Source organism: Oncorhynchus masou, chromosome 24, assembly GCF_036934945.1.
Source record: "Oncorhynchus masou masou isolate Uvic2021 chromosome 24, UVic_Omas_1.1, whole genome shotgun sequence".
Classification (NCBI taxonomy): Eukaryota; Metazoa; Chordata; class Actinopteri; order Salmoniformes; family Salmonidae; genus Oncorhynchus; species Oncorhynchus masou.
Window position 1 is genome coordinate 44,247,141 of NC_088235.1, and position 13,859 is coordinate 44,260,999.

The 13,859-nt window shown below is 41.9% G+C and overlaps 1 protein-coding gene across 1 annotated transcript in view; it reads right to left on the reverse strand.

The window, feature by feature from the left end:
* The window catches only part of LOC135512235 (small ribosomal subunit protein uS5m-like), a 29,346-nt gene extending 17,153 nt beyond the window's left edge, over window positions 1-12,193 (reverse strand). The window contains exons 1-5 of the mRNA XM_064934042.1: window positions 12,116-12,193; window positions 11,256-11,355; window positions 7,471-7,608; window positions 1,126-1,251; window positions 179-412 (exon numbers count right to left, since the gene is read on the reverse strand). Of these exons, the coding sequence (XP_064790114.1) occupies window positions 179-412; window positions 1,126-1,251; window positions 7,471-7,608; window positions 11,256-11,355; window positions 12,116-12,130 (613 nt within the window). The 5' untranslated portion in view covers window positions 12,131-12,193. The remainder of the gene's footprint in view (window positions 1-178; window positions 413-1,125; window positions 1,252-7,470; window positions 7,609-11,255; window positions 11,356-12,115) is intronic.
* Window positions 12,194-13,859: the final 1,666 nt, after the last annotated feature.

Consider the following 13,859-nt stretch of genomic DNA (forward strand, 5'->3'; position numbering starts at 1 on the left):
CGGAAGGTAGAAAAAAAGGAATTTGAGCTAAAAACAGCCAATTCATAACATATCATCTATTTTCTTACTGATGCATGCTACATTTGGATCGCTCATATTTTAAACATTTGAACCGGGGACCAATGTGTATTGGGGAAATCATTACATCCCTGATGTGCATGCTTTACACGCGCAGTACCTCCGTTGGGTCCAGGGTCAGGGGCCCCCAGACTGATGCCGCCCCAGGAGTTGCCAGTCCACCCTCGCTCCCTCTTCACCCTCATCTTCCTCCTGCGATCCCATTCGTCGCGCTGTCGCAGAAGCTCTGCCTGCAGTTCCTGTTGCTCTGACTCCCCGCGGCGAGACATGATCTGTATGGTCCCGCTCTTCAGGATGGGAGAGTTCAACCCCGGCCACAGGAACCCCCCGCGCCCTGAGAGAGAGACAGAGAGAGGGTAGGGGGTTTGTTATGGGAAGGAGCATTAATTTGTCCTAAACGCTCCACTGCACTAACTCAACTCAAACGGAGCACTAACTTCAACTTTATTATACGTTACAGACTGTATAAAGAATAGTCTTCAGAGACAGACACAGACGGGAGAAATGGGGCAATGATTACAGGGAGTAGACAGCACTTCAACCAGTGTGACGAGGTGCAGCCAAAAATCACAAGAACATTGGAAGAGAAGTCACGCCTATTCTCTTCCAATGCGGTACTGATTACACAATCTTGTCACATCTGTAGGGTTTGATGGATTTGAACAGGGCCAGAAAAGAAAGAGGGAGACTGACTGGACCGCAGACAGCTCAGCAATAAAACACACTCAATGAATTTCCACTTTTTAAACGGCACTGAGATAGATGAAAAGAGAACGAGGACTAATCTGTTCATTATAAATGAATGTAATTAATTAAAATACTACTGGATGAATAGTCTACTGCCCATTAGCATAAGGAAATTCAGATCAAACTTTAGCCACCAATATTCAAACTCGAATTCAGGTTTGGCCTTAAAGACAGAAATATACATGATACCAACCAATCGTAGTGGGTTTACTTTTTCCCCAACAAAGTCAAATGTTTGGGTTACAGGAATATATAAATAACTATGAATTAAATAGATCTAAAACAATATATCCATCTTACCCTCTCCGATATTCTGGCCCCGGTTCAGATCCTTCTTCATCTTCCTCTTGGTCCTCTTCCCTCGGCCCTTTCGAGCACCGGCACCAGTCTCTGCCAGAACTCCCCTCCAAAGCTCCTCTGCTGTCACTGCAATGATAACACACAGAAATGGGGATTTAATTGCCAAATCTGACAACCTCAATGCAGCATCTTTGTCCAGAATATTGAAAACGATCGTCTGGTTACCTGTAGGACACAGATTTTTTAAAAGACATTTAGGGGGTGCTTTTATTATATGTCCTGTTTCACACACCTGTACAAATGTGTGGTGTGAAATGGAAAGGTGTTTTTTGCATGTCTCACTCCCCATGAGACACACTCAGAGAGTGGGGTCACGACCAGGGATCATCTTAGCCTATATATATATATATATATATATATGTTTTACCTACCTACAAAACTCTAGGAATAGAAAATTAGAACGCTAAAGAGTTTGAAATATATTGAACCTTCTCTTTGATGTAGCTTTACTTGTCCAGACCGAGAAAGTAAACAAGGAAACTAGTTTTAATGTCGCTACAGGACCTGAGTGTCTGAACACAGTTGGCATAATATTACTATTTGCAAGTACAAAAATGTTTTTCGACTTTAGTTTACAGAAGCAGCACAATCTCTCTGCAACAAGTCTGGGATCGACCTCCAACAAAAGAGCCCAGAAATTCCAATCTGCATCTACAGTCGTGCACTAAGCTGCTCGAGCGCACTATGCATTCCAACTGCATTCCAGCTGCTCGAGCGCACTATGCATTCCAGCAAACAAACACCTGCTATTACTCAGAGAGCGAGAATGCTAGTTTGTTTTCCCCAAATAACATCTATTTTCAGCCGGGCTGCTCGCTTCTCAAGGATTTAGAAGGAGATGCTCGGTGCCGCACAGAGAATCGATTAGGAGTTCATTAAAGCATGTGAAGGGAGATGTAACCAGTGTGTTTGAGAATTTAATGGAGCTTTGTACTACAGCAAAACAACAAGGCACTAGGCTAATAAAAGCTATGATTGTCAAAGAGCCAAACCTTGCTTGAGGCTAAATCTCGTGTCCTTGCCATGAGGAAAGTCTGAAAAGGGAGTCCTAGACCCAGATAGATAGTGTGGAAATGAATCCATTCTAGATCAATGCACTTAACAATACTACCGGTCAATCAAAAAAAACTAACCTATGCTGTCAGCTTGGAGCGCTTCAATATTCTCACTCCTGGGGTGCCAATGCACACCAACTTTGATGGTTTTCCTCCATCTCTCCTTTTGGATGGCACAACCATGCTACAACAGATGCCAGTCATGCCACTACAGGGATGAGGTATACAAACAAGTTGAAAGGCACAAGAACAGGCCAGGCTTCCCTCTCAGTATGCAAGTTTATTTTCCCTCACTTTGCCCATGGCAAGGAGACTTATTTGCTACAAGACTTAAAATAGGATGCAAACTAAAGCAGCTAACAGGCATACTGCATTTCTAATCCAGTAACGTTTGTTCAGAGACTAAATATAATCAAACATGAACTCTGAACAGCTCTGAACAGAGTTCTGAGTATTCAACAAAAAGATTCCAGCGCATCTCCAACAATGTCATGAACTAGTGAAAATATTATCTTCAAAGCACCAAGCCCTCGAGCAGAGGTCTGTTGAAAAGTTCATCACTCAGTGATACCTTTTCACAACAGTTCTTACATTGACACCATGTACAAGCAGAGGGACCCTGTTTTCTCTTCTCCCTTGATTCCTTCTCTGGGGCCAGTCAGTAAAGCTGGCCACTCAGATGTGTGACACCATTATGTGATTCTACAATTTAAAAATATCTATCTATTCAATTCAATTCAATTCAAGGGGCTTTATTGGCATGGGAAACATGTGTTAACATTGCCAAAGCAAGTAAGGTAAACAATAAAAATTAACAGTAGACATCACACATACAGAAGTTTCAAAACAATAAAGACATTACAAATGTCATATTATATATATATATATACAGTGTTTTTACAATGTACAAATGGTAAAGGACACAAGATAAAATAAAGAAGCATAGATATGGGTTGTATTTACAATGGTGTTTGTTCTTCACTGGTTGCCCTTTTCTCGTGGCAACAGGTCACAAATCTTGCTGCTCTGATGGCACACTGTGGAATTTCACCCAGTAGATATGGGAGTTTTTCAAAATTGGATTTTTTTCGAATTCTTTGTGGATCTGTGTAATCTGAGGGAAATATGTCTCTCTAATATGGTCATACATTGGGCAGGAGGTTAGGAAGTGCAGCTCAGTTTCCACCTCATTTTGTGGGCAGTGAGCACATAGCCTGTCTTCTCTTGAGAGCCATGTCTGCCTACGGCGGCCTTTCTCAATTGCAAGGCTATGCTCGCTGAGTCTGTACATAGTCAAAGCTTTCCTTAATTTTGGGTCAGTCACAGTGGTCAGGTATTCTGCCGCTGTGTACTCTCTGTGTAGGGCCAAATAGCATTCTAGTTTGCTCTGTTTTTTTGTTAATTCTTTCCAATGTGTCAAGTAATTATCTTTTTGTTTTCTCATGATTTGGTTGGGTCTAATTGTGCTGCTGTCATGGGGCTCTGTAGGGTGTGTTTGTGAACAGAGCCCCAGGACCAGCTTGCTTAGGGGACTCTTCTCCAGGTTCATCTCTCTGTAGGTGATGGCTTTGTTGTGGAAGGTTTGGGAATCGCTTCCTTTTAGGTGGTTATAGAATTTAACAGCTCTTTTCTGGATTTTGATAATTAGTGTGTATCGGCCTAATTCTGCTCTGCATGCATTATTTGGTGTTCTACGTTGTACACGGAGGATATTTTTGCAGAATTCTGCGTGCAGAGTCTCAATTTGGTGCTTGTCCCATTTTGTAAAGTCTTGGTTGGTGAGCGGACCCCAGACCTCACAACCATAAAGGGCAATGGGCTCTATGACTGATTCAAGTATTTTTAGCCAAATCCTAATTGGTATGTTGAAATTTATGTTCCTTTTGATGGCATAGAATGCCCTTCTTGCCTTGTCTCTCAGATCGTTCACAGCTTTGTGGAAGTTACCTGTGGCGCTGATGTTTAGGCCAAGGTATGTATAGTTTTTTGTGTGCTCTAGGGCAACAGTGTCGAGATGGAATTTGTATTTGTGGTCCTGGTGACTGGACCTTTTTGGAACACCATTATTTTGGTCTTACTGAGATTTACTGTCAGGGCCCAGGTCTGACAGAATCTGTGCATAAGATCTAGGTGCTGCTGTAGGCCCTCCTTGGTTGGTGACAGAAGCACCAGATCATCAGCAAACAGCAGACATTTGACTTCAGATTCTAGTAGGGTGAGGCCGGGTGCTGCAGACTTTTCTAGTGCCCGCGCCAGTTCGTTGATATATATGTTGAAGAGGGTGGGGCTTAAGCTGCATCCCTGTTTAACCCCACGACCCTGTGTGAAGAAATGTGTGTGTTTTTTGCCAATTTTAACCGCACACTTGTTGTTTGTGTACATGGATTTTATGATGTCGTATGTTTTACCCCCAACACCACTTTCCATCAGTTTGTATAGCAGACCCTCATGCCAAATTGAGTCGAAGGCTTTTTTGAAATCAACAAAGCATGAGAAGACTTTGCCTTTGTTTTGGTTTGTTTGGTTGTCAATTAGGGTGTGCAGGGTGAATACATGGTCTGTTGTACGGTAATTTGGTAAAAAGCCAATTTGACATTTGCTCAGTACATTGTTTTCATTGAGGAAGTGCACGAGTCTGCTGTTAATGATAATGCAGAGGATTTTCCCAAGGTTACTGTTGACGCATATTCCACGGTAGTTATTGGGGTCAAATTTGTCTCCATTTTTGTGGATTGGGGTGATCAGTCCTTGGTTCCAAATATTGGGGAAGATGCCAGAGCTAAGGATGATGTTAAAGAGTTTTAGTATAGCCAATTGGAATTTGTTGTCTGTATATTTGATCATTTCATTGAGGATACCATCAACACCACAGGCCTTTTTGGGTTGGAGGGTTTTTATTTTGTCCTGTAACTCATTCAATGTAATTGGAGAATCCAGTGGGTTCTGGTAGTCTTTAATAGTTGATTCTAAGATCTGTATTTGATCATGTATATGTTTTTGCTCTTTATTCTTTGTTATAGAGCCAAAAAGATTGGAGAAGTGGTTTACCCATACATCTCCATTTTGGATAGATAATTCTTTGTGTTGTTGTTTGTTTAGTGTTTTCCAATTTTCCCAGAAGTGGTTAGAGTCTATGGATTCTTCAATTACATTGAGCTGATTTCTGACATGCTGTTCCTTCTTTTTCCGTAGTGTATTTCTGTATTGTTTTAGTGATTCACCATAGTGAAGGCGTAGACTCAGGTTTTCCGGGTCTCTATGTTTTTGGTTGGACAGGTTTCTCAATTTCTTTCTTAGATTTTTGCATTCTTCATCAAACCATTTGTCATTGTTGTTAATTTTCTTCGGTTTTCTATTTGAGATTTTTAGATTTGATAGGGAAGCTGAGAGGTCAAATATACTGTTAAGATTTTCTACTGCCAAGTTTACACCTTCACTATTACAGTGCAACGTTTTACCCAGGAAATTGTCTAAAAGGGATTGAATTTGTTGTTGCCTAATTGTTTTTTGGTAGGTTTCCAAACTGCAATCCTTCCATCTATAGCATTTCTTAATGTTACTCAGTTCCTTTGGCTTTGATGCCTCATGATTGAGTATTGCTCTGTTTAGGTAGACTGTGATTTTGCTGTGGTCTGATAGGGGTGTCAGTGGGCTGACTGTGAACGCTCTGAGAGACTCTGGGTTGAGGTCAGTGATAAAGTAGTCTACAGTACTACTGCCAAGAGATGAGCTATAGGTGTACCTACCATAGGAGTCCCCTCGAAGCCTACCATTGACTATGTACATACCCAGCGTGCGACAGAGCTGCAGGAGTTGTGACCCGTTTTTGTTGGTTATGTTGTCATAGTTGTGCCTAGGGGGGCATACGGGGGAGGGAATGCTGTCACCTCCAGGCAGGTGTTTGTCCCCCTGTGTGCTGAGGGTGTCAGGTTCTTGTCCGGTTCTGGCATTTAGGTCGCCACAGACTAGTACATGTCCCTGGGCCTGGAAATGATTGATTTCCCCCTCCAGGATGGAGAAGCTGTCTTCATTAAAATATGGGGATTCTAGTGGGGGGATATAGGTAGTTATCTATAAATCTATCTATCTATCCCCCCACTAATTCTAGTGGGGGGATATAGGTAGCTATCTATAAATCTATCTATAAATCTATCTATCTATCTAAGTCAGTCAGTCAGTCAGTCAGTCAGCATCTTTCCTTCGCAGTAGTAATGATCCTGTGTTAGGCTGCCACAACCAGCTATTAGAACGCCTGGCGTCAGGCAGAGAAACAATCATTTGAGTCCCACTGGGACAATTCATTTCCCTCATCTTTTACATTAGTAAACCCAGCATCACATCAGCCTAGGTTTTTAGCTCAACTTATGTGATAAAAGGTAACTAACTAAAGGTAACATAGAATCTAGTGATAATTCTGTAATTCCACATCGTGGAAAAGTGGACCTTTTCCTATCAAAAAAAGAACCAAAGCAGTCTTCCCAAAGCAGTTCAAATGGATGTCAGTCAATTGTGAAAATCCATTGCTAAAAAATAATTTGTCAACAAAATCTTTAAACAAGTGTTCCGAAACATCAGTATACACCAAAGCAAAGTATGATGATACAAAGCAATCAAAGTAACAATTTCTCTTGAGTATGTACACGGCAAATAGAAATATGTGCTGAGAGAGTGTCAACTGAAGGTGGCAGGTTAATAAAGCGGGAGGAATGGTGGGTGTTTTGGGGTTTTCATGCATTGGCTGAGACGGAGCTGGTGGTGACAGATGTAGCATGAGTAATTATCTCAGTGAGATGCTGCAGGAAATAGCGTGGCTGCCTGCCACTGCTGTGTTGCGCTGATAGACACACACCTTCCTGTGGAAGCTCTGCATTTGACAGGTTCAACCACTGTGAATAGGTATCACTTAGTGAGCTCAGGCCATTTTATTTGAGTCCTATTAAAACGCTCAAGTAGTTAAGCATATATTATAGTGCTGCCTCTGGTAATACTGGGGCAGTATCAAGATATTACATTTGTATACCATGTGATTGATCCGATGATTGATCCGATGATTGTGAATATCAGCAACATTTTTGCGAGGGTTGACCATGTCAGAGCTGATGTCAGCAAATAATGACTTGATTTGTTCACTTGAAGAGCTTAGCTGATAATGACAATGATTTTATTGATTGGAAAGCTTCAATATAGGTGCTCTATCGACTCTTGAGAGTTAGGGAACATCAGCACTTACATTTGTTGAAGAAACTGCTATGTCTGGTCTGTATCCAGGTAGCAGGGGCTGGTGGAGTAGCAGTACATAGAGAGGCAGTGGGTCTGGCTAGGTGAGAGAGAGGCAGGGCGCCCCCTGCTGTCCGAAGTGGTGCTACCCCTGAAACACAGCACAGAGGTAATGCCATTTACTAGTGTAAAATTACCTAGAACAGTTTAAATTAGCTAATGCAAATGATCCTGTCTTGTTTATTCTGGGTGTTAATGACAGGTCCGGGACGATATCAGTATGGCGATACTCGTTAGTATTGTGGCAAGAAAACAAAATACGAAGTGGATTTATTTTACTTGGCAAGTCAGTTAAGAACAAATTCTTATTTTCAACAACGGCCTGGGTTAACTGCCTGTTCAGGGGCGGAACGACAGATTTGTACCTTGTCAGCTCGGGGGTTTGAACTTGCAACCTTCCGGTTACTAGTCCAACGCTCTAAGCACTAGGCTACCCTGCCGCCCAAGTAACTTGTTTAGGAAAATATCCCTAATGTTGAAAACAAGCATCTTTATGTTGTCATCCAGAATCACATGTACAGTCCCCCTGGAAAGTATTCAGAACTCTTTAGTTTTTCCACATTTTGTTACATTATTCTAGAATGGATTAAATCGTTTCCCCCCTCATCAATCTACACACAATACCCCATAATGACAAAGCAAAAACAGTAAAAAAAAAAAACATTAGCAGTGATTACAGCCTCAAGTCTTCTTGGGTATAACGCTACACTGTATTTGGGGAGTTTCTCCCTTTCTTCTCTGCAGATCCTCTCAGGTTCTTTCAGGCTGGATGGGGAGTGTCACTGCACAGCTATTTCCAGGTCTCTCCAGAGATGTTCGCTCAGGTTCAAGTCCGGGCTCTGGCTGGGCCGCTCAAGGACATTCAGACTTGTTCCGATGTCACTCCTGCATTGTCTTGGCTGTGTGCTTAGGGTCGTTGTCCTGTTAGAAGGTGAACCTTCGCCATGTCTGAGGTTGAGCGCTCTGGAGCAGGGTTTCATCAAGGATCACTGTACTTTGCTCTGTTCATCTTTACCTCCATTCTGACTAGTGTCCCTGTCCCTGCTGTTGAAAAACATCCCCACAGGATGAGTGACCATCAGGTTCTTGGTCACCTCCCTGACCAAGGCCCTTCTCCCCCGATTGCTCAGTTTGGCCGTCCGTTCTGCTCTAGGAAGAGTTGTGGTGGTTCCATTTAAGAATGATGGATGCCACTGTGTTCTTGGGGAGCTTCAATTCTGCAGACATTTTTTGGTACTCTTCCCCAGATCTGTGCCTCAACAACAATCCTGAGCTCTATGGGCAATTCCTTCAACCTCATGGCTTGGTTTCTGCTCTGAAATGCACTGTCAACTGTGGGACCTTATATAGACAAGTGTACGTCTTTACAAATCATGTCCAATCAATTGGAGTCCACCTGTGGTAAATTCAATCAAGTTATAAAAACATCTCAAGGATGATCAATGGAAACAGGATGCCCCTGAGTTCAATAGCAAAGGGTCTGAATAATTATGTAAATATGGTATTTCAGTTATTTATTTATTTATAAAACCAAGTTTTTTCTTTGACATTATGGGGTTGTGTGTGGAAATTGATGAGGATTTTTAATTTTTTTTAAAATTCATTTTAGAATAAGGCTGTACAGTAACAAAATGTGGAAAAAGTGAAGGGGTGTCGACCACAATATTTGTTCATGCCATCATCACCAATCAACTGCCTTACAGTAAAACGACTTTGGCTACCAACACCGATTTCTGTATTTTTGCTATGCTACCAGCTTATAGGAACAGGAGTTAGAATTTAGCAGTCACTTCTTCTAAAGCTGAAATAATAACATTTAGAAGTCCCTTTTCAGCTTTAGAAGAAGTGACTGCTAAATTCTAACTCCTGTTCCTATAAGCTGGTAGCATAGCAAAAATACAGAAATCGGTGTTGGTAGCCAAAGTCGTTTTACTGTAAGGGTGGTATGGCATGGTATGAACGTCGGTGCCAGGTTCGAGTGTCTCAGAAACATCCACCTCCCTGGGCTTGTGTAGGGTTCACCGAGAATGATGCAAAATGCACACAAAAAAGAGAATGGGAAATATCGTGCAAGCTAACAGGCAGGCCACAAACAGACATAATGGCACAGTACAACAGTGGTGTGCAGAACGGCATCTCAGAACGCACAACTCATCGATCCTGCTGCTATTGCAGCAGATGACCAGGCCGGGTTCCACTACTATCAGCTAAGAACAAGAAGAAGCGACTCCAGTGGGTACGCCATATCCAACAATGGACAATTGAGGAGCGGAAAAACATTGCCTGGAACATGATAAGCGAGTTCAGTTTACTTGAGTGGCCTGCACAGTCCTCAGACCTCAAGCAATACAGCATCTTTGGGATGAGACGGAACAGGCTGTTCACGTCAGCATGGACCAATATCCCTGTGGAATGTTTCCGACATATTGTAGAATACGCAGACGAATTCATGCTTTTCTGGAGGCAAAGTGAGGTACGACCTAGTAATAGATGAGTGTACCTAATAAACTGTCTGGTGAGTATATCCCAGATGAGGCTAAAGATTAGGACAAATAGACGTGAATATATACTGAACAAAAATACAAAACGCAATATGCAACAATTTCAAAGATTTTACTGAGTTACAGTTCATAGAAGGAAATCAGTTAATTGAAATAAATTAATTTGCCACTATCCTATGAATTTCATATGACTGGGCAGGGGTGCAGCAATGGGTGGGCATAGGCCCAACCATCAGCCAATACAAATGAGTCTTCCCTACTGAAGTACTTTATTACAGACAGAAATATTCCTTAGCACCCCCTCCCAGGCAAACTGTCAACCCCCATAATACATTAGCAAAAAAAAATATTAAAGTCTTGTCTTCTCATCAGTGGAATGATAACAGCAAGGAGAAGCAACCAACATTTTAAAATTAATTTTGTAAAAAGTTTCTCATTATTTTGACCTCCCCACATTATAAATTAGAAGAACTGTAAACTCTTACATAACCTAGTAGCTCGAAAGGTAACTCAAAACACATTTTTGCCAAGAGCAGCTGTTTAGCTGGTTAAACAAATGTTAGCCATGTGTAGGCAAACATTTATGTCCAAGTCAAGAAAGCTTACTGGTAGCCAGCAGGACTTGCCACACTGGTAGCCAATTCGCTTGTGCTTTTTCAAAGCCTATGTCAGACACTCCAGTGAGTGTAATACCAAAGACAGTAGCAACTCTAATTTGCTCAAAATTATTTGAGAAATAAAAGGTGATTAGAAGATGTTTTTTTCTAGTGTAGGTATGTAATTCAAAATTCGTTTTTATGTTGTTTCTAGCAATATTCATAAAGACATTGAACCTTTCTCCACTTTTTTATTTATTCACATTTTTGCGGACTCCGTGCAGTACCTTCGTCGACCCCCGGTTGAATACCCCTGGCCTAGGCAACTAGTCATTGTCGTCACGCGATGGACCAGGCATTCATCAGAAAGCGATCCAAACGAAATACGGATAAGAATCCCATTGTGATGGAATGGTTAGTTTACATAGCTAGCTGGCTGTCTGGCTAAATGACAAGCCGAGGATGACAAGCTATAGCTAGCTAGTATTAGCAATAGCATAGTGTGCAGAATTTGTCTATGAAAATATACATTATTCCAATAGACTGCACATTTCAGTATAAAATCCGATTACATATTCTAGGGCCCTTTTTGGGTAAAACAACTGTGTGACAGAAATGTGTAATTTAGGAAATATATTCACCTCCCAGCGTAATTCGGAGGGCACAGCACACCCGTATGGACGCCGCCATCTTGATGTTGTGAAAGGTCCTGAATAGCATAACAGGTAGGCTGAGATGTGCCTGTAAAGAATGCATATGATTGAGTTTGTTTAATTGGGAAACGAGATAACGTTACATTATTGATAAACTACAGGTAAATATGTTTAAAATGCATTTAGATGAAAGCTATATGAAATGTAATGAAAGTTATAGCTAATGAAGTACAGTGTTTTGATTTTACTCGTGTAGGCTACATCTGTCCAACATCTGATATTGGTATAGGGCTGACTGGTTAATAATTATTGGGTGGGATGGCATATACTCTAACCCTATTATTCAGTGTGAAATAGCTGTACAAATAAATTAGCTCGATATCTTCTGGCTATTTGTGACACATTTGCACATTTTTTATCAGGTTTCAAATGCTAATTTCTATAGATTTTTATTTTTTAAAGGGAAAGAATACAGACAAATCTTAATTTACAATTGGGAAAATGTACAAGGCTAAGGGGGGCCTTGCAGAGGGGAACTTAAAATCTGGTACAGTCTAATCAGTCTTAGTACCATGGCCATGAAATACTGAACTGAATACTGTTAGGGTTGCGTCAATTCGAATCTGGTATCAGAACAAGTTATAACACTGAGTCACTGATTGTACTCTATGTACTTTTATTAGCTAAGCAATAAATGGCAAATGCAATTTTCGTATATACAGGCTCACTGTAATACCACGGGCTCACTGTAAAAACACAGAATCCCACAATCCCCCTTTTTTACACCCCCAAGGGTGTGAATAAAAATTTAGCAATGAATCATATAACAGTTACAAAGTTTAAAATACCTTCATGTCCTCCATTCGATACCACTATGTACTAGATTGGCTACCAGCCACCTGGTAACTGAAAACCCTCATGTCAAAAGAGAACAACAGCTCAGTTAAAAACAGAATGAAAGAAAATGGTGTTAAATTTAAGTCCCCCTTTTGACACCCCCTAGGGTGTCACTCATTATCCTTTAGTTCAGCGGTTCCAACATAGTAATATGTTAATAGAATTTTATGAAAATAATAAAACGTTTATTATTTATAAAACATTATTATTGTTTTTTATTTGACAGAAAAACAGAAAAAAATCAACCAAGAAAAATAGAAAAAAAATCAACAAGTGATATATGCTTTTGTCTTCCCCTTTTGACACCCATAAGGGTGTCACTTATCAAAAACAGGATAAAACTTTATTGTTTATTGACATGTAAGATATAGGATAAAACTTTGGTCATGGAAAACAGAGTAAAGCAGAGCAAAGCATTATTATAAACCATCTGGTCCTCTCAGCACCTCCTATCCTGCACCAGGTGGGCACCATGCCACCCAGGGACTCCAAACCTTCACAACAGGGAGAAGAAAAACATACTGGAAAGAAAACTGATCATAACACAAAAATGTAAAAGAAGGAACTGTGGTGGTGTAATATTTATTCTACTACCTCACCCACAGCATACCATGGGTCATCCTCAGTCAGTCCCATCCTCCCCTGAAAGCTTGATTCAGTATCAGCATCTCCAACTGGAGCATCAAGCAAAGGCATCATGCCTGAAGCCTTCACCACATCTGTAACAGACTTCTTAAAGCATGGTATGATGCAAGCAGCACAACACATCAATAATAAAAATACAAGAATTAGGTTCAGAAATCCAGTAACCACCATACCAGTGTACTTACCAAACCAGGCTCCCAGCCAAGAGAATAGTCCAGACTCCTTGTAATGCTCCGGGTGTTGTGGGTGTGGAGTCAGATGCAGGAAACAGAGAGTGCAATACTGTGCTCTTTAATGCACTCACGCAACATGGGGGACGAAAATAGTACAACAGAATACACGACCAGGAACAAACACGTTTCTCTACTACATAACCGAAGGTCACAATAATTAATCCCGCACAAAGAAACAGGCGGGCCGGCTGTCTAATAAAGCCCAACTAATGAATCACTAACAGGTGCTAACAATAAACATACAATGAGGGGGAGGAAAGACAATCAGTGGCAGCTAATAGGCCGGCGACGACGACCGCCGAGCGCCACCCAACTGGGAAGGGGAGCCACCCTCGGTCGGACTCGTGACAGTACCACTCCCCCACACCGGCCTCGAGGTCGACCCGGAGGACGAGGTGCAGGGCGATCCGGATGGAGGCGATGGAAATCCCTCAACATTGATGTATCCAAGATGTCCCCCACTGGTACCCAGCACCTCTCCTCCGGACCGTACCCCTCCCAGTCCACGAGGTATTGCAGACCCCTCACCCGGCGTCTTAAGTCCAGAATGGCCCGTATCGTATATGCCGGGGACCCCTCGATGTCCAGGGGGGGAGGGGGACCTCCGGCACCTCACTGTCCTGCAGGGGACCAGCTCCCACCGGCCTGAGGAGAGACACATTAAATGAGAGGTTAATATGATAATAGGAAGGGAGTTGTAATCGATAACACACCTCGTTTATTCTCCTCAGGACTTTAAAGGGCCCTACACACTGCAGACCCAGCTTCCGGCAGGGCAAGCGGAGGGGCAGGTTTCGGGTCGAGAGCCAGACCCTGT